This window comes from Cololabis saira, chromosome 2 (genome assembly GCF_033807715.1).
Source record: "Cololabis saira isolate AMF1-May2022 chromosome 2, fColSai1.1, whole genome shotgun sequence".
In the NCBI taxonomy this organism is placed as follows: Eukaryota; Metazoa; Chordata; class Actinopteri; order Beloniformes; family Belonidae; genus Cololabis; species Cololabis saira.
In genome coordinates this window covers 44,277,027-44,296,317 of record NC_084588.1, presented here as the reverse complement: position 1 = coordinate 44,296,317, position 19,291 = coordinate 44,277,027, and the positions used below count along the sequence as shown (strand labels likewise).

Here is a 19,291-nt window from a genome sequence, read left to right as displayed (position 1 = left end):
TCTGAAAGGTAAACTCCATATGAACCCTTGTGATATATACATATAAATCTGTTTGGATCAAGGTCAGACGATGTGTCTGCATCTTTTGGCCCCAAACTTACAAGTGCACCTCGACTGTAAATACCAAAATTTTGACAACAGAACCTGCATTAGAATGTGACAAAATGATGGTAAATCTTTGCCTTCATCTTTTCCTGGACTAGCCTCATCCTGACAGTTTCACAACATACTAGTTATGGTGCTGAATGCAAAAGATCAGGTGAGAAACATGCAATGGTACATTTTCAACGTTACTGACCATGAGAGGATGATAATTGACCTGTTGTGGATTAGACTGACCTGTCTCTGACTCGTTTTCTTCCAGTTTCTTGCCCTCTTCAGCTGTGGGAAGAAAGAGAAGCCATTATCAGCAGAAGCCACTGTACAAAAACACAATGACGTTACTTCATCACAAGTTTATGGTGAGCCGATGTTCAAAGGACGAGCTGTGATGAGATGATAAGAAAGCTATGTGGTGATGATGGTCCACACAATCGTACCCCAAACACATCACAACCATCCTCCCACAGACACACCCCACACACACGCTCACGTACACATACACACACATACACGCACACGTACACACACACAGTCACATCCACCCTTTAACCTCCTATCCAGCCCTTTCACAAAGACGGTAATCACATTAGGCTTTAGCTGCAGGCTCTCTGAAAACCCACTGTCAACAGAGTTAGGGAGGCAACACAGTGATGGCTGTAACACTTTCATACACACAAGGCATGAATGTACATAAACGAACACAGATGCGGGCTAAAAATAGCCTGCAACAGAGAGCCCAAGTAGTGAAATTGCACTCTGTGACATGATTCCCATCTCAGTCAAGTTTAAATTCCACAATGACGTGTCTGTTTGGATGAGGTTAAAATGATAATCCAACAAAACTCAATGTTAAGGTAACACAGTTATAAGTTTATATTCGTGCATGTTAGCATAATTTCCTTAGCTTCATTGAGAAAGGAGAGACTATAATACCTTTGGAAAATCAAGGAGAGAAAAAAACCCCAGATTCCTCAGTCTGTCTTCCACTTTGAATTACAATGCGTAAAGGAATCAGATTTGATGAAAAACACATTTTGTCATAATGTGCTTTGAATATTTCTGCAGATGATTTCTCCATATTGTCACAGGTGCGACCAGTGATACAGCTTTGGCCATTTAGCTTCAGATTTCAGTGGGATTTAGTTAATCTGGAAGGAAATTCCAAGAACATATTTAGATAACTTTGAGATTAATGTCAAGTTAGCCTGATATTATGTATAAACCTTCAAGAAAAGAAAATTCTCAAAAAGCACCTTGAAAAGTGCTTTATGTGCGTAACTTCAATCCTCAGAATTACAGCGTAAAATGAACACAGATGTCTGAACCCTTTTCCATCCGGCAACAGTCCTGCCAGTGTGGCAGCAGCAGAAATACCTTGGGGGACGAGGCTTTGATATGAGAGTGATGCTCATTTAAAGCCATCTTAAAGTTAGGGTGAAGATGGGGCCATCCAGAGAGAGAAGTGAAAGCTGTCTCACTTGTTCATTGAGTGTCACAATTTTATACCCCTACTAGCTGCATTCACAATGTGTGGGGGTAAAAAGAAGCTGGTTATGGCTTAAGTGTAAAAGCTGGACAGTATACATAAAAGAGAGGAGAGTCGGGGGACAGAAACAGCTGCTCACTAAAGCTGCGAGCATGTCATTGTTCCATGTCATCCTGTCTTCTTTCTCTTTGTATCTATTTATTCCTAACACAGACGTGGCACAGCAATGCAGTTAAATCCTCATAAACGCTGCTGTGATTGATGCAATTCAAGTGAAAGGAACAAGAAGTGGGCTCAGATTGTAAACCTGCGGTTCTATAAATGCTGTGATTAGTGGCCTAATGAATTAATGATTGCATCCTAGAAATGACACAGCGCTGCTTTCTAAGATATTTGTGCACATTAGGAACCACGGCTTAATGACCCCTGAATTCTCTGATCTGCACATTTTAATTCCTTTTGACTCCTTTTCAATGTTATCTCTTGACAACAAAAATGAAAAGACTTTCTCCAAGTAAATACCTTTCTTTTGCCTTTTTTCCCCCCTTTTTGGTAAAGGATTAAAGAAAGAAAACGTTTGCTTTGAAGAGTGCTTTCCACACAGAGCTGGAGTAAAATAAATATTTCATCCATCAGTTTTTTCATGTGAGTCACATTCACACAAAGCCGATCAATGATCGCGTTTGGCCTGGGGTAAGGGTTTTTTTCTTATTTATTTATTTTTATTTGAACCTGAAGGTTAACCTCTGCGAAACAAGGGCACCACCTAGGTAAAAACCCACAAGGGAAACACTGCCTCCCTGTGACTCCTTTCACTCACGCAAGGGACATCTGTCCCACGTCGATTGCACATGATCTCAAGAGTCGGTTTGATTAAATCACATGCTTGCCTGAATGTAAAAGGAGCTTTGGAGTAATGGATCACTGGCTCTGGATAGGTCACTGAAAGCATATATTAGAAACATAGCCATAGTCATTATGTAAAGAAGGCCAAACGGAGGAATGAATGAGGAAATACAATATCTGAGGGAACAGAGTCATGCTGGGGCTGAAGATAAAACACTGGCTCCTAGAACTGAGCTTTCACTTTTTTGCTGCAATACCACAAACTGGCTGCTCTGTCATGATACACATTCCCATACTCCACATACAATTTGACAGCGAAGAAAAATGACTTACTCGGTTCTCCACTTTCACTGACCCTTCTACCCTCACTTCCCAGGCACAGTGTAGAAAGAGTCAACTTTAATCTGGCCATAGCCAAGAACGCCATTAAAAGATAAGACAACCACAATTAGGTTGCACATCTCTGTTTCCTGCCCCCCCCAAAAAGTTGTGGCACACAGAAATTCTACTTTAAATCTCTTCACTTCAGTATTCATTAGGGGTGTAACGATACACTAATCTCACGATACGGTACGATACACGATATTGAAGTCACGATAACGATACGATACGATTTAGCAGTATTTTTTTAACAACCTTGAATGAGGTAGTCATGAGGAAATTGTCTTTTATTTGAAAGACACAAAATACAAAACAATACTGTCCGTTTGCCCTATTGTTACAGTTTATAATGCTTTATAACTGTTTAAGTTTTAAAGAGAAAGCCAGGCCAACCATTTTCCACAAACTGAACTAAAAGTAAATGTCAGGTTTGCATTATGATCTTCAGTTTCATACAGTAAAAATATTTTGCCACAAACTGAATAGTTTCTCTCATGTATGATTTGACTTTTTTCTTTTCCAGAAATGTAACAACTAAAATTAAATAAATAATTACAAGTAAATAAATACATACAATTTTACATCATAAAAAAGATTGATTCATGCTCACCTTATAAGTGTAAGAGATTTATTTTTGTTAAGAAGGTTATTTTGTTAATTCAGGGTTCATTATTTTATAAATATATTCTTTATATTCTGATGTAAATCAGGGACTATAATGACACTAGTCAGTTTATCTGTAGTGATTAGTCTGTTTTAGATTGGGCGGAGTGATACGCCACAGTACGGCCCTAGGTGCTGTGTTGATGTTCTAAAATCCTACACTGTTGAGGGACATTAAAGTACACTCGAACTCAGCAGAAGTTGTCTCCGTGTTTATCCTACTCACGACCCCAAAAAGGTTTAATTTAATAAGGTAAGACTTAACTCTACACCAGACTTACATAAGTAAAGGTTCAGACCTCAAAACGGGACTAGTTTCTTCTGAGCGGAGGAAGATTTTGGTCTGCGCGGTCCGGTCGCGGCCGCGGTCGGATGCGCGTTACTAGTCAACACAATAGATTAATATTAATAACCCAATATCGCGATACACTTTGTCACCTCCACGACACGTATTGTGACATTTTTGTATCGCAAAATTTCGTGGCACGATATATTGTTACACCCCTAGTATTCAGATACTATCATCTCAGACTGCGTGATATGTGAGGAAGTCAGCGTTCTCACTCCCTCAGTTGTGTGTTCACAAAAGCCTGAAGACGGAAGCGTGCTAGAAGAAGACGAAATGAGCTTTAACATTTCAATACGTCAAACAGTGGGTGACCACTGGAAAAAAAAAAAAGTTAATAATAATAATTCTGCCTTAAGTGTCAGGGCTGCAGGCGAGACAGGCTGGTCCTCATTGAACCAATTGAAGAAAAGGGCCCCGCGACGCTCAGAGGCCTTTGCCCGTGGGAAGAACTGCATTATATTTTTCTCTTTCCATTTGTTTTCATATGTTCCATTCAGCTATTTACTCTTTTCTCTGAGTCTGTGTCACTTCCATATTTATTTTTAAACCTCTGGGCCCTGCTACAGACTCTGGCTGACCTTTATTTAAATGTCTCCTCCACTCTGAGCAGATCTCATTACAGCAGAGCTGGTGGCTTTTCACTATCTATCTCAATTCAAAAACTTTTTTTTCTCTTTGCTCTTGCAGTGATACTGAGCTATTTCACAACACTAATTACTGGACACGAGTAATGATGTTCTCCTCTGCCAAAGATATGTCCCAAGATCCTGCCTATATAAATGCAGCAAAACTCCCTCTGGAGCCTCAAAGTTTCTTGAGCAGTTAACATCTCATCACCGCTTTCTGCTCTATCTTTTTTTTTTTTTAATCTCATTGTGCCTCCCAATAATGTCGGCAACACACTGCATTTCATTTACGGGGCCATTATGTGAGGAATTTAAGGAGTCATCCTCTATATAATGAATGCCTTGAGAAAGGTTGAAAGGGCCTGAGGGCATAATATGTTAAAATTCATTATTTAGCAAGCCCTTGAACACTGTATGCAGAAGGCCAACAAAGTTCAATAAAACAGTAAATTGTTTTATTGCTCTATTAGCTTTTCTTTTCTTGCATAAAGCTTCAAAGTTTCCATTGCTCTGATATGCATGGCTTATATTGCTCCTCAAGGCAAAAAAAAAAAAAAAAAATCCCCAAAAAATGCTTTAATCCAACACTGAAAATTCAATGCAGAATTTCAAGGGAGTCATCATCAATGAGCTGTGAGAAAATAAAAGGGTAGGGTATGTACCTAGTTTTTTTCTCTCTTACCTTCTCTCCTGGCCTCCTCGCAGCTCTCCTTGATCTTCCTGCGGCAAACAGCAGCCAGAGCAATGAGCAGCACCAGCAGACACACGGCCAAGCTGACAGTTACCCAGAGAGCCACCGGGGGGAATGCGATGTTCTGACCTGAAGCAGAAAGGGCAGAGGGAGGGAGATGGGAAAAAGAAGAGAGAATCTCATTATTCACTCTTGCAAAGCTAAAATAAGAGTGAAACTGTCACCACAGCATCCGTCACCATTATTTTGCCATTTGGCAATTCTGCTTTTAAGAGTTTTCTTGTCATGAAAATTGCAAATACTCCAGACTGCTGGACTAGTAAAGCCCAGCATGATGACACTGATAATGACTATTGCTATCATTGTCAGTATTGTTACACCCGTTCCTTAATAGGCTTGACTTTCAGAAACAGTGGGACTGCCAGAGAAAACACAAATGAGTACCAACCTTTGTTTGATATGAACAGAGTAGAGCTTTTTTACTAGTACCCAATTAAGAGTACTTCAGTAGTGTCCAGATGGCAGATAGCTTACCATTTACACAAGACACAAGTGTTGATTTCACTCAAAAAGCATTGGCTCAGTTTTCACAGGATGTCGGCACTAACTATCACATACCCGTACCTTCTGCTACACATTAGTCACATGTCAGAGGTTCTGACACTTTTGGTTTAAAACTGTCCAACTTCTTAATATCCTCAAGTTTGTTATTATTGTTATCGTAAATAACTAATTCGATGTTAAAATAACTTGTACGAGCAGTTCACTTTCATAAAATGCGCGGAATAGCTTTATACAGTGATGTGCAGAAGTTAGTAGCGACTTGTTTTGTGTGTGTAAAAAAGAAACCTGATGGTAGTGGGCCAATTGCGTTGTAGGCAGAGCTGGGTAGAGTAGCCAAAAATTGTACTCAAGTAAAAGTACTGTTACTTCAGAATGATATGACTCAAGTAGAAGTAAAAAGTAGTCATCCAAATAATTACTTGAGTAAAAGTAAAAAAGTACTTGGTGAAAAAACTACTCAAGTACTGAGTAACTGTTGAGTAACGTCTGATTTTTTTTTTTTTTAACACACCCATTCGAACAGACAAAAGTACAAAATAATCATCTTCAGGCAAATTAAATCAATAAAATAATACAATTTATTAAAATTAATAAAAAATAGCTTAAATTAAAATAATCTTGAAGTAAATTCAAGTACTTTAATAAATAATAAAATAAATAAAATAATAACAGAATAATTAAGCTCAGCACAAGTAGCACAAAATTTCAAGCCTTTGTACTTTTATTTTTTAACCAGGCAGAACTAGAACAACATGAACTCATATAAACTGTGTGTGTTTGTGTGTGTGTAAATGTGACAAAACATGCAAAAACAAACATTTTTCCCAAAGAATCACTCAGTGATGTCATGAGATTGACGCGTACGCGGATAAAAGAAAAGTAACAAGCTCAATGTACCCTAATGTAGCGGAGTAAGAGTAACAGTTTCTTCTTCACAAATCTACCCAAGTAAAAGTAAAAAGTATAGTGATTCAAAACTACTCCTAAAAGTACAACATTTCCCAAAACATACTCAAGTAATTGTAATGGAGTAAATGTAACTCGTTACTACCCAGCTCTGGTTGTAGGTTATCATGTGGTTAGCATAGCTCCAATTTAACACAGTACTACCAAAAGTACAACATTTAGAGTTTAACCTGAAGCTAAAATTTGAACATGATGATAGTGTTGTTACATGGACAAATGTAGCTGATCTGGACACTGGAAGTACACTACAACGTAAACATGAACCCTGCAGAGTCAGTGCAGCCAACTGAACCCACGCTTGAAGTCACACACAGATTTGGCAAGGTCTTCTATGCTAGACGCCCTTCCTGACACAACCCTGGAAGCCCAGCGAGAAGAAGCAAACATCGCACAGCCGGGAATCCAACAGAGGACCCCACTGCAAGGGAACAACTACCAGGCCACCTGGAGTGGCTATAAATAGTATAACATAATCACCATAAATAAAAAAGGAACGTCATGTAGTCTTGTTTGACCATATCTTGCATATAAGCAATAAATAAATTAAATGCAAATTCCGAAGACAAATTTTCTCGCACATGTTTTATGTATATTCACAGTGCACTACTGAAAGGTACTAAACATCGGTGACTCAATTCAAGAATATTAAAGGGTAGCTCACCATCATGGCCCAAAAACTAGCAGGATATAAGATAAAATTAAGCTTCTGAAAAAATAAGAATGATTGAGGCCAACACACATAGAGCTGCTCAAATATTCTTGTTGAAACTTTCCTTCAAGTAAAAAACAGACTTCTAGTGGTGGGTGAGACATTTCCTAGATGCACGGGCCAACAACATTGCAATGGTGTTCAAAACACCATACAACGATCTTACGTTACAAACTAGTGGGTCTTAGTATTAGGCAAATATAACCTCAGACAAAAATCACAAATCGTTCGGTCTTTACTGCAGACATCTATAAAAGCAGAGGTTTTGACTTGCACATTCAGGTATGTTAACATAATGCTAAGAGAACAAGACATACGCAAAGGTTTTAGAGAAGCTAAGAGAAACACAAGGCACCTCACAGTCATAATAAGTCCATTATGAATTATTCTGCATAGCACTGTATTCTGGAGGCAAAAGTGAAACCATCTGTTTAAAACTTGAAAAGTTGAAATTGGGCCGTGCAACAGGCCAATGATGATAAAGACAAAATCTTCACCAGAATACTGAAAAACAGACAAACAAACAAATTAATCTACAAGTTGTTAGATCATGGGTGAATTTAGTGTTGCCCACATGATGAGTTTTTTTTATTACATTCTTTTTTTTAAATGTCTTTCTTAAAATTCAAGTCATTCAAGTCCAATGAGTGCAGAACTCCCAAAAGTTTTAAAATAAGGCAAGGTTACCCAAAAATAAAAAAAATAATGTACATTTCAGAAGTATACAGGACTGTCTCAGAAAATTAGAATTTTGTGATAAAGTCCTTTATTTTCTGTAATGCAAAAATGTAATACATTCTGGATTCATTCAAAATCAATTGAAATATTGCAAGCCTTTTATTATTTTAATATTGGTGATCATGGAGAAAAAACTCAAATATCCTATCTCAAAAAATTCGAATATTCTGGGAATCTTAATCTTAATATTAAAATAATAAAAGGCTTGCAATATTTCAGTTGATTTGTAATTAATCCAGAATGTATGACATTTTTGTTTTTTTTAAATTGCATTACAGAAAATAAAGGACTTACACAATATTCTAATTTTCTGAGACAGTCCTGTAGATCAATGCGTGACATCAACTGTCAACCATGGAAGAGGAAGCGTGAAGGTCTTGGCGTTTAGACCCTGGATCCAGCAAGGTTAGTGAGAGGCACCCTGAACCAAAACGGCTACCACGGCATTCTGATACACCATGCAGTTCCCTCTTTTATGCACCTAGTTGGTCAGGGGTTCATCCTACAGCAAGATGATGACCTAAAACACAACTCCAAGCTATGCCAGATCTATGTAAGGAAAAAAAGAACAAGATGGCCAGGTGGCCAGCTCAGTCTTCAGACTAGAACCCCATTGGTGGTTTGCTTTGAGCTGAACAGAAGACTGAAATAAAAGCAACCTGCAAAAATGAAACATTTATAAAATAGACTTCTACAATAGAGTTGGAACAAACTTTCAAAATATTTGATTTCCACTTAGAAAGAATGTCAAAGAATGAGTGTATTCAGCTGTTATTTCTGCCAAAGGTGGCTACTTTGTCGAGTCAAAAGTTCAAAATGCATTTTGATTCCATGATTTTATTTTTTAAAGTCAATTGTTCATGCCCTGCTTTCATTTCAGAATATAATGAGACAATGAATACATTTCAGTAACAAAGTGGAACAATTGGGCTGTTCTAAAACTTGACCGGTAGTGTAGATAATAGCAGAGGAAAAAATGATAGGTAGCTGTTCGACTGATTTTTCTAATAGTAGGACACTTTTTTTGTCTTTTTTTTTCTTATTATTTTACACACACAGAAATAAAAACATAGGATTACAGGGTTACTAAATTTTGCACATCTGTATGCAGTTTATATCAGCATACATTTTTCTAACTGTATAGCTTTAAGAAAACAGTAGCACTACACCAGACAATTACGTATCCAAGGAGACTAATGAGGAGAAATTAAACCTGGTCAGCAGGCAAAAAAAGAATGATATCAGACACATCAACATTTCGCTGGGGCTTTCAAAATGAACAGTGGGAGGATTAAAAAAAAAAGAGACATAATGGTGAAGCGTCTGGAAGAACTTGGCATCACCTTAGCAGATAGATTGTTATACAACTCAGCCAAGATACTGTGGAAGGCAAACTGAAGCATCCTCCATCCTCAGATGGTTCAGACCAGTTTGCTATGGTGGGAGTGTGGAAGTGGCCCCTAATGTGTGTGTGTGTGTGTGTGTGTGTGTGTGTGTGTGTGTGTGTGTGTGTGTGTGTGTGTGTGTGTGTGTGGTGGTGGGGTGGGGGGTGTTACTAAGACTAATTTGGTCAGCCCATCATTCCACCATTCAACAACTATTAGATGGACTGCCGTGACATTTCTCATTCTCTAACAATGAATCTTAATTACTTTAGGGAGTAGCTCAATTGCCCCTGACTTCTCAGGAACTACTGAGTGGATTGCTATGAATTTCCGCAGACATTCACCCTTTAAATGTTCCTCAAATGAGATCTTCAAATCAGATTTTGAAAGTGGTGCATCTCTGACGTTGTGGACAAATATTTGAGCTCAGAGCTGTTTAACAAAAATTAACATGGCGGCAGGCTAAATTAAAAGGTTAAAGATGGTAATCATTACACCTTAACATCAGTGTCTTGAGTGAAGGAACACATTAATATGTTGACATCATCAACGTGGCACCAGCATCACTATCTGTCCGTCTGTCTGTCTGTCTGTCTGTTATTAACATGATTACGTCTTACTTGATAAGTAACCATGGTGACATCCAAATATTATTGCAGAGGCAGATGATGAATGCGTTCTACATATGTGCAAAAATAATACGATAAAACTGATTACATGTTTGAACTTTATTCATCTTCTGGGTATATAAGTGCATTTTAAGGTGTTTTTTAGCTGTATATATTTATTTCAAGGCATTAAACAGACTTGTTGGTTCTGCAACAACAAAGCTCGATAAACAACCAAATGTCACGGAGAAAGGATAAAATCTGGAAAGTCAATCTTGTCATCTTGATGAAACTGCATAAGCCTCCCGCGGCCTTTCATGACTGATGAGGCTGTGGGTCTCTGTCCACTGAGCTCCTCACTCTGCTATATTTAAGGAATAAGCATCTGACAACCACGAGCAGCCAAACACGACGCGTGTACGTAAAAAAGGGCTAATCATATACGGGATGCTCACATATTGTGAAGTCAGAAAAAGTTTTTTAAAAAGTGCTTTCCCGTGTTGAGTAAAGGAAGCACAAGGCTCTTTGTTTTTGTGGTCTCTCTCATTCTCGTTTCTCTCACACCTTCTCACCACTCTCTCCCTCCCTCGGGGCAGGCTGATAAAGACAAATGCCATAGTCGGCTATCATTGCAACACTGAGGCCCAAAGGGCTGCAGCATCATATTTTTCTTTTTCTCTTGTTTGATGATGTGATTTTGTTTTCTTCAGAAATAGATTTGTCTCTAATGGCTCTGTTTACCTATCCTCTCTTTCTCCCCCCTCTTTCCTCCCTGTGCAAGGGTAAGGATGGAGTGCTTAGGGTTTCACTGTCAAATTGCCCAGAGCCTGCAGGATTGAAAGCTGCACTAAATAGGACAAACTTCACTTCATAAACTTGGTATTTTCTATACAAACTGAATAAATAGCATTCATTAGCACAAACATTCAGAAATGTATACATCCTGTTAACATTTTTGTGGAAAGCAATATCACAAATACATGCAGCAAATTCCATACTTTTTTCAGAACTTTCAGTAGTTTTTTTTTCTTTCTTCCAAACCATAAATGATATTGTAAGTGGATGGTTCCTTATTATGTAAGAGGAAAAAAACATGTTTGTTCAATTCTGACTGCAACTGTGGGTACTTTAGCTTAATTATAATACTTCATGCAATAATATTTGACCAGACCGGAAGGGAATTAAAGATTCCTGTAAAGTTTCCCGCATGTTTACTCTTCCATAACAAAATAGGGAAAAAAGAGAGAAAAAAGAACAAAGTAGAAAAATGTTACAAAGTTACAAAAGCAGCATTTCTGCAGCTTTGTTCAGTGTCCATTTCAGCAGCTATAAACATGACCTATGAATATTAAGAGATCCTTTGTATATATGCAATTCGAAGACACTGACACATTTGTTTCTTAATTTAGTTTTGGTCCAGTTATAACAAACTTGTCTGTTTCACATCATGTGTATGATTTTTAACCTCAAAGAGATTCCTGTTTTAAAGTGCAAAAGTGTGAAGTATTGGTGTCTTACCTGCGGTGAGCAGCGATGATAAGTCAATTTTAAAAATGTCTGCATCTTAAAGTTACAACGACCAACACTGTATGTTTTATGAGACAAATAACTGCCTGGTCCCCAGAAACCTCTCCCAATCAAGCTACTTCTGGCCCTCAGTGTCTTCCATGATGTTCAATGTTCAATATAGCCTGACAACACATATATATCGTGGTCAAATTCCAGATATTTTCATTCGAAACAATAATATATAAGAACCCTTTATTCTTTGACTTCCACTTTTGCTAATGTTAGAAGCAGATGTTTTCTATTCTTCTGTGTAAAATATGTCCAAGTAAGGCTATACAGACATGCAATTATTTAAGGTGAATACTTTCTTAGTACTTTATTTTGCCATTGTCAAAAACACACATTTCCAATCGAATTTGATAATGTTGTGGTCATAAAAAATTTGAAAATTACTATTTTACAAAAAGAGTGTGTTGTAGTCAAGAACCACACATGTTATTCATCTTGTACAATGAAGTTGCCTGTGGGAAATATGTGGCATTTGCAAAGCATCCAAATGCTGTTTAAAATTAAGCTCAACTCCTCCTGGCAATCACACAACCTGAAACCAACAGCCTTCCTCATTCCAGCAGCTGAGGGAAGAAACCAGAAACATAAGAACGAACACTTTGAGCCACCCTAAACTCCAGAGGGAGAACTCCTCTCCTACACTGAAACAAGTGTGTTCACTGACACTGCACAGGATGTACCGTCAACGACCAAGTGGTATCAACCCACACCTCCAGGTCCCGTTTTCATGCCCTGATGTGTTACAGTTCTTGTGCAATTGATTGTCTCAGGGAGACTTGCAGTCCATGAGGCAAATGGTTTTCAACATATACTGTAGCTGATTGGTGTAATTAAAATTCCACATATCATATCGTTTTACAAAACGGTTTATGAACTATTTTGTGGAGACGCCTGCAGTTTTTTTAAGCTACAAAAAAGAGGGAGGTTGTAATTAGGGGTGTGCAAACAAGGGTACCTCACGATTCGATTCGATTTCGATTATTGGAGCTTCGATTCTTCGATTATAACGATTGTCGATTCGATTCGATTATTGGTGCCACGATTCTTCGATTATTGTGATTTTTAATGCTTTTTTCCATACAAGATTGATTTTGTCTTCATCTGTGGCTACATTTGTAAATAAATAGCCAATCAATTAACTCAGTTCCTCTAACAACACTCATTAAGTAAATAACAAGGTTTTTTGAACATTTGACATGTATTTTTCAAAGACACAAAATAATTTATTTTATGACTATGTAAACATTTGCTCTTTGACTTACTTAACTTTGACCAGTGAAAGTTGCACTTGCATGAGAGCCCCCTCTATTGGCGGAAAACGGTCAAGCCCTGAATTTAATGAGTTCATTAATTCAAGTAAACAAGATATGTACTTCCATCAAATGTATTTAGTGTAAACATATCTGCCATATTTCAAGTGAACAATAAGAAATGTGCATTCTTGAAAATGAAATGATTCAGCAGCTTATTCAGTCTGGAATCTGGATAGGATAACTTAAAAAAAAAAATGTATTTATTTTTTTATTATTTTTTTTTTTAATTAATCGATTCCAAATCGTCACGTGACGCATCGCGATGCATCGACACATCGATGAATTGCACCCACCTCTAGTTGTAATTTTCTCTGTTGCATTTTACACGTAATGTCATGCCCTTCTCTGTCCACCCCTTGCAGTACTTTCATAGATCACTTTCTTTATTAAAAAATGACTAAATTAAATAAAAAACTAAAAGATAAAATATGATGCTACAAGTCTATATTTGTGACATCTAATATGCATAGGATGAATCACATAAACCTGCACACCTAGGGAATGCCCTCAGCAATTACTACTTACACAGGTGGGGATGTTTTGTGATCCATGAGAGGCCACAAAAGAGTATAAATAGATATTTAATGGGGGCAAACAAGAGTATGATAAAACACTACGTCCATATGGAGCTTCCGACACAGGGTGCATCGCTAGTGAGAAATGAAGCTCCCTTAGTCTCTGGAAGATACTATAGGGGACTCACAAGGGGCCAGCTTAGGTTTTGTTTGGGCTTCAGTGAATGTGAGAGCCAAGATTTGCCGGCATTTTTTACAAGCCTGTAGTGTATTCTCTTCGGCACCTTTGGTGGAATAAAGTGCTACCTATGATTCCCTTTCCTGTCATCTTGGTTCTGCGACACGAAGACAGTGAAGATCAAAGCTGCTTTCTCTCAAACTGTCACCCCAGTTTTACCTGCCTAGCCTCTTAAGTTGGGACCAAAGGAGAATAATGTCCCTCGACAGAAAAACGGCTTCGGGCTAAGAATTGCCTCAAGGCTCATTCTGGAAAAGATGAGGAAGAAGAGAGGAAGAGTCAATTAGTTTTTTCTTTCATTGTCAGGATGAACACCTTGGCCTTAGCCTGCAAGCTGCAAAAATGAAGGAAGAAAGAAGGGGGACCTGAAGAAGAGAAGTGTTGATCACAGAGGAGTGAGCTGGGCATAGGGCTTTCCCACAGGCTAGGCAGAGCCGATCCCTACTAGAGGACATATTCAACCCTCAAAACCACAGAGCGATGGCCAACAACTACAAAAAAATTGCTCTAACAATGAGTTACATGGAAGAATGCAAGACCTCCATTCAGACAATAATGTAAGACAAAGAATAAAATCAAAGAAAAACTAAAATGTGAGAGAAAAAAACGAAACAAACATCCGTCATACTTAAAGGGAACCTATTATGGCATCTAATACCTATTTTAAACAGGCCTTGAATGTCTTAAAAACAAGCTTTTGATTGTTTTTGCTAAATAAATTAGAAATTCCATGTCTTTATCTTCCCATTTTCTAACCTCATTATCTATGCGGGATTCTGAGTGGGCGGGGCTATGATAATGAGGCTCTGTGCTGATTGGCTACTTGAATGACGCGATACACCGCTAGGGAAAAATGGCGGAAGCTCCGGCCGGCGGAGTTAGTTGTGGGCGTGGTTTCACACGTCGGAGGCCAACCGATGCAAATCGCATTTTCGTTATGTAACGGCGGGAGCAGAATCTGAACGGCTCGTAGATCCACATCACACTGGACGGATCATCCGGGCGGCTGTACAGACACTGCAGAATTTGGTTGCTTTCCTCCTTCTCTGAGTTGGCAGGCTGAGGGGAGACCACGTTATATATGTTAAAGCAAGAAAAAATATGTTTTTCATAATAGGTCCACTTTAAATTTAATTCGGTGGACACATTACCTTAGAGGGTGCAACGAGATTCAGACTTTGGTGATTTAAATGTCTTTTTCAGTTTCTGAGTAGCTAATTGCCAACAATAACAACAAGGCACATGGAAAAGGATAAGGACTTCTTATCAGAGGACATGGATTAAGCAGAATGAAAAAGCATGGGCGTGAATATTGGGATTATCTTGAATGAATGAGTTTGAATTTGTCTCAGCTTTTGTTTTACTTATGATCCTTCATTATCAAGGAATTCATCAAAATGGCAGAACAACTGCTCCTCAGCTGTTCACAGCAGATGTTCACAGCAGCTGTTCTTACAATGAACATGTCTTCTCACTGGGAAAGGATTTATAAAGGAAAAACTTGACAAACTGAGATCGATAGTGACAGGTTTCCATCCTCTCAGCATATTTGCTCTGTCTTCTTCTTTTTTTGCATTTCAATAAATATCTTATTGGCATGCAGAGAGGTAATGCGCTCATCTCCAGGACGGCATAGCGCTCATTTACTTACACAAATTGTCTGACATTATTGCCCTTCCCTTGACGCTTTGGGCTTGTGGCGAACACGAATGGGTGATGTGCAGACTTTCACATTAAAACAGAGAAATGACTCTTCATTTATGAGAATAAAGTTGCTAGCGGGCTTCCTTTTGTCTCAGTAGGAGAACTATAAAAGCCATCTGGTGGTGGTGGGGTAGGTGATAGAGGGTACAAGGGTAAAGTGAATGAGTTAGAGGGTAAGTCGAGGTTGAACGGAGTGGAGTAAAGGCTGAATTATGCTTCTGCGTCAAAATGGCGCCGTGCCTACGGCGTCTGGTTTTCGTCGACGCAGAGGACACGCCGTCACCTGCGCCGTCTCTGACGTGCACCTCCTGAAAATTGTAACTACGCGTCGAGGAGACGCCGTCCACTCGCAGACCGAGAGGGCTGTGATTGGTTCGTTTGAAAGCGAAGCATTTCCGGTTTCCGGTTTGAATCAGTAGTGAACTTCCAGGGCTCTTTTCTTCGTTTATGTGTGATTTTTTTTGTTTTTGTTTTTTGCACAATAGTTGTCCTTATTTCTTTGATTTACTGTGACCGGAAAAAGTCGGATAAACCATTCAGAAAAAGATCGCTAACTAGTGGCCGCTGGGGGTACTGCACCGCGACCAAATGGAGAGACGGAGAAGTCAGAAGGGTTCAGCACAGCGTCACGGCTGCGGCGTGTGCTCTGCGTCGGTGTGACGCAGAACCATACCTCAGCCTTAAGAAGGCAACCAAATAACCAGAGAAAGCAGGGGAAAAACATGAATTAGTGATTTACTGGGATAACAAACAAGCTCACACCAATGTTGGTGACCGTGTAAATGCTCAACTACGATTGAATGACAAGAGTTTTTTAATATCAGTCTGATCTCAGTTGCTTCTCAGAGGGTGTTTTTAGATTAAATCCTACTACCGTCGCTGGATGATGAACGCCTGTTGACGTTGGGCAATAAAAAAGGCGAGTGGGGAAGCGCTATCAGCATAACACAACGTAAGATGTGTGGGCGTGTAGAATGACGTAATATCCCTACATCAGCAAGATTTATATGCCGTCAGACTGGTTTAATTTTCATAATGAGGATGGATGAACATCAGGATGAGCGTTTTTTGGCTGGGTTTTAGTTCTCACAAAGCTCTGGTTTGTTTGTGGTCAGTTGTTCAAACAATGGACCATCCTTTGTGATTCCGGACATATGCCGAGTTACTGCGTCCTCGCCTCCAAGGCTGAGTAGCTCGCGGATTTCCTTGTCTCCCGGGTTACTCATCTTGTAAATATAGGCCCTACCTGTGACTTTTTGTTTGCTACTGTTGTTACTCTCATCAACTTTTTCCTTATTTTATTTAGTAAAAATAAAAACCTTCCTCGAGGTAAAACAGAAAACTTGAACAAAAATACCAATATTCAATACTGTTTAGATGTAAAAGTTTTAAGACGTCGTCTTGTTGTGTTGTTGGGTGCCAGAATGGTAGAAATATTGCTTATGGCTACACATTAAAATTCTATCGCATACCAGCCACAAAACCCCCGTCAACAACAAAGAAAAACAAAAAAGAGACTGGAGAGAGGCAATCATCAAAAATGCACACTTTATATCAGCCAAGAGCATTAAAAGGAATGTATTTACGGTTATCTGTATAACATAGCATGTGCTAGCTAATCAGAAATAGGATCGGTAATAGCAGTAATTATTGAATCGTGGGTCAGTTACTCATTTCCTTTAGTCACACTCACAGTCTCGTGATTCAGTAAACTTATGTATTCAGACTAGGTAACTGGTGATAGTTTTACAAGTATTATTTTGTATCCATAACTTTTAAAACTAGTTAACTTAGGGTTGCTAACACTGCACTGCAGGCTATGGTGGATCTGTTTTGCCTCCAGCTATGCCCCGTCCAGCAAAATACATCATACTGTTTACTAACAAGAAAGGGGTCTATAAAGCCCTGTTTCCACTGAGCGGTTTGGTCTGGGCCAGTACGGTTCGGAAAGGTTAGAATCAGGGCCGGTTCTAGAAAATGATGACTGGGGCTGCATCTCAGATCAGAGGGGGTGCACATGCCTGGCACGTTATTCAACACTAAATTATGCATTTTCCCATAATTTCAAGTGGAATGATACCAGTCAAACAATAATATAAGTGTCTTTCAAGTGCATTTTTGCAGTCATATCGCTGCAGAACAAAGAAGATGCTACAGAAGATGCTGTCTGGGCTACCTCACCCATCAGAAAATCTACACTGCAAATATTCAAGATCTTAACAAGAATATTTGTCTTATTTCTAGTTAAAATGGCTCATTTTTAGTAAAAATCTCATTACACTTAAAACAAGACTCATCACTGGAAAAAACAACAATTTTCAACTGTTTCAAGTAGATTTTCACTTGAAATAAGTAGAAAAATCTGCCAGTGGAACAAGATTTTTTTTGCTTGTAATGAGAAGATAAATCTTGTCCCACTGGCAGATTTTTCTACTTATTTCAAGTGAAAATTTACTTGAAACAGGTGAAAATTGTCAAATAACAAGTTATTTTTCTGGTAATTACTCTTGTTTTAAGTGTAATGAGATTTTTTGACTAAAAATGAGACATTTTAACTAGAAATTAAAGCTGCAAGCAGCAATGAACGGGCCCTCGCACTCACGGCCACCGCCCCCCATAAGCATATCAGAAAAGATACCACCCACAACTTCCTATGTCAAACCATTCAAAAGTTATAGCAGAAAAAAGGGACAACCAATCAGAAGAAGGGGCGGGGCTAATTCAGGCCAGTGAAGGTCAAGGACTCCATAAAGAATCTGATGACCCCACCCACGACTCCCTATGTCAAACCATTCCAAAGTTATAGCAGAAAATCGGGACAACCAATCAGAAGAAGGGGCGGGGCTAATTAAAGCCAACTAAGCTTAAGGACTCATTACAGAGTCCCATGACACCACCCACGACTCTCTATGTTAAACCATTCCAAAGTTATAGCAGAAAATCGTGACAGCCAATCAGAAGAAGGGGCAGGGCTAATTAAGGCCAACGAAGCTTAAGAACTCAGTACAAAGTCCCATGACACCACCCACGACTTCCTATGTCAAACCATTAAAAAGTTATAGCAGAAAAAAGGGACAACCAATCAGAAGAAGGGGCGGGGCTAATTCTTGCCAATGAAAGTCAAGGACTCCATAAAGAATCTGATGACACCACCCACGACTCTCTATGTCAAACCATTCCAATGTTATAGCAGGAAATCGGGACAACCAATCAGAAGAAGGGGCGGGGCTAATTAAGGCCAACGAAGCTTAAGGACTCATTACAGAGTCCCATGACACCACCCACGACTTCCTATGTCAAACCATTCAAAAGTTATGGCAGATAAAAGTATTCTAGGGGGCGCTGTTGAGCCGTTAGGCCACGCCCATTAATGCAAACCATGAAATATCAAATTTATCGCCAGGCCTGGCTTGCATGCCAAATTTGGTGACTTTTGGAGAACTATCAAATATGGACCAATCACATGAAGGGGGGGCGCGCCTTTTGGCGTCTAGCGTCGCCACGGTAACACTTTTGAAAGAGAAAAGTAATGCGTGGTATCGCAGGATGTAGACGCACATTTTGATGTATAACACACCTGGGTGCACGTTACGGTTCGGGCTGAATTAACTGCCGAAGGAATGGCATAAATTTCGCCAAAATGACACAATTTATTCAAAATGGCCGACTTCCTGTTCAGTTTCGGCCATGGCGCCAAGAGACTTTTCTTTTAGTTGTGACATGATACAGGTGTGTAGCGATTTTCGTGCATGTACGTCAAACCGTATTGTGGGGCTTGAGGCACAAAGTTTTCCGGGGGGCGCTGTTGAGCCATTTTGCCACGCCCATT

The 19,291-nt window shown here is 39.1% G+C and overlaps 1 protein-coding gene across 2 annotated transcripts in view; it reads right to left on the bottom strand.

Moving 5' to 3' along the window:
- Positions 1 to 19,291, bottom strand: part of cd276 (CD276 molecule) — a 122,779-nt gene that overhangs the window by 39,619 nt on the left and 63,869 nt on the right. For both annotated transcript variants that reach the window (XM_061746251.1, XM_061746252.1), the window contains exons 5-6: positions 5,136 to 5,273; positions 340 to 381 (exon numbers count right to left, since the gene is read on the bottom strand). In XM_061746251.1, coding sequence (XP_061602235.1) covers positions 340 to 381; positions 5,136 to 5,273 — 180 coding nt within the window. The remainder of the gene's footprint in view (positions 1 to 339; positions 382 to 5,135; positions 5,274 to 19,291) is intronic.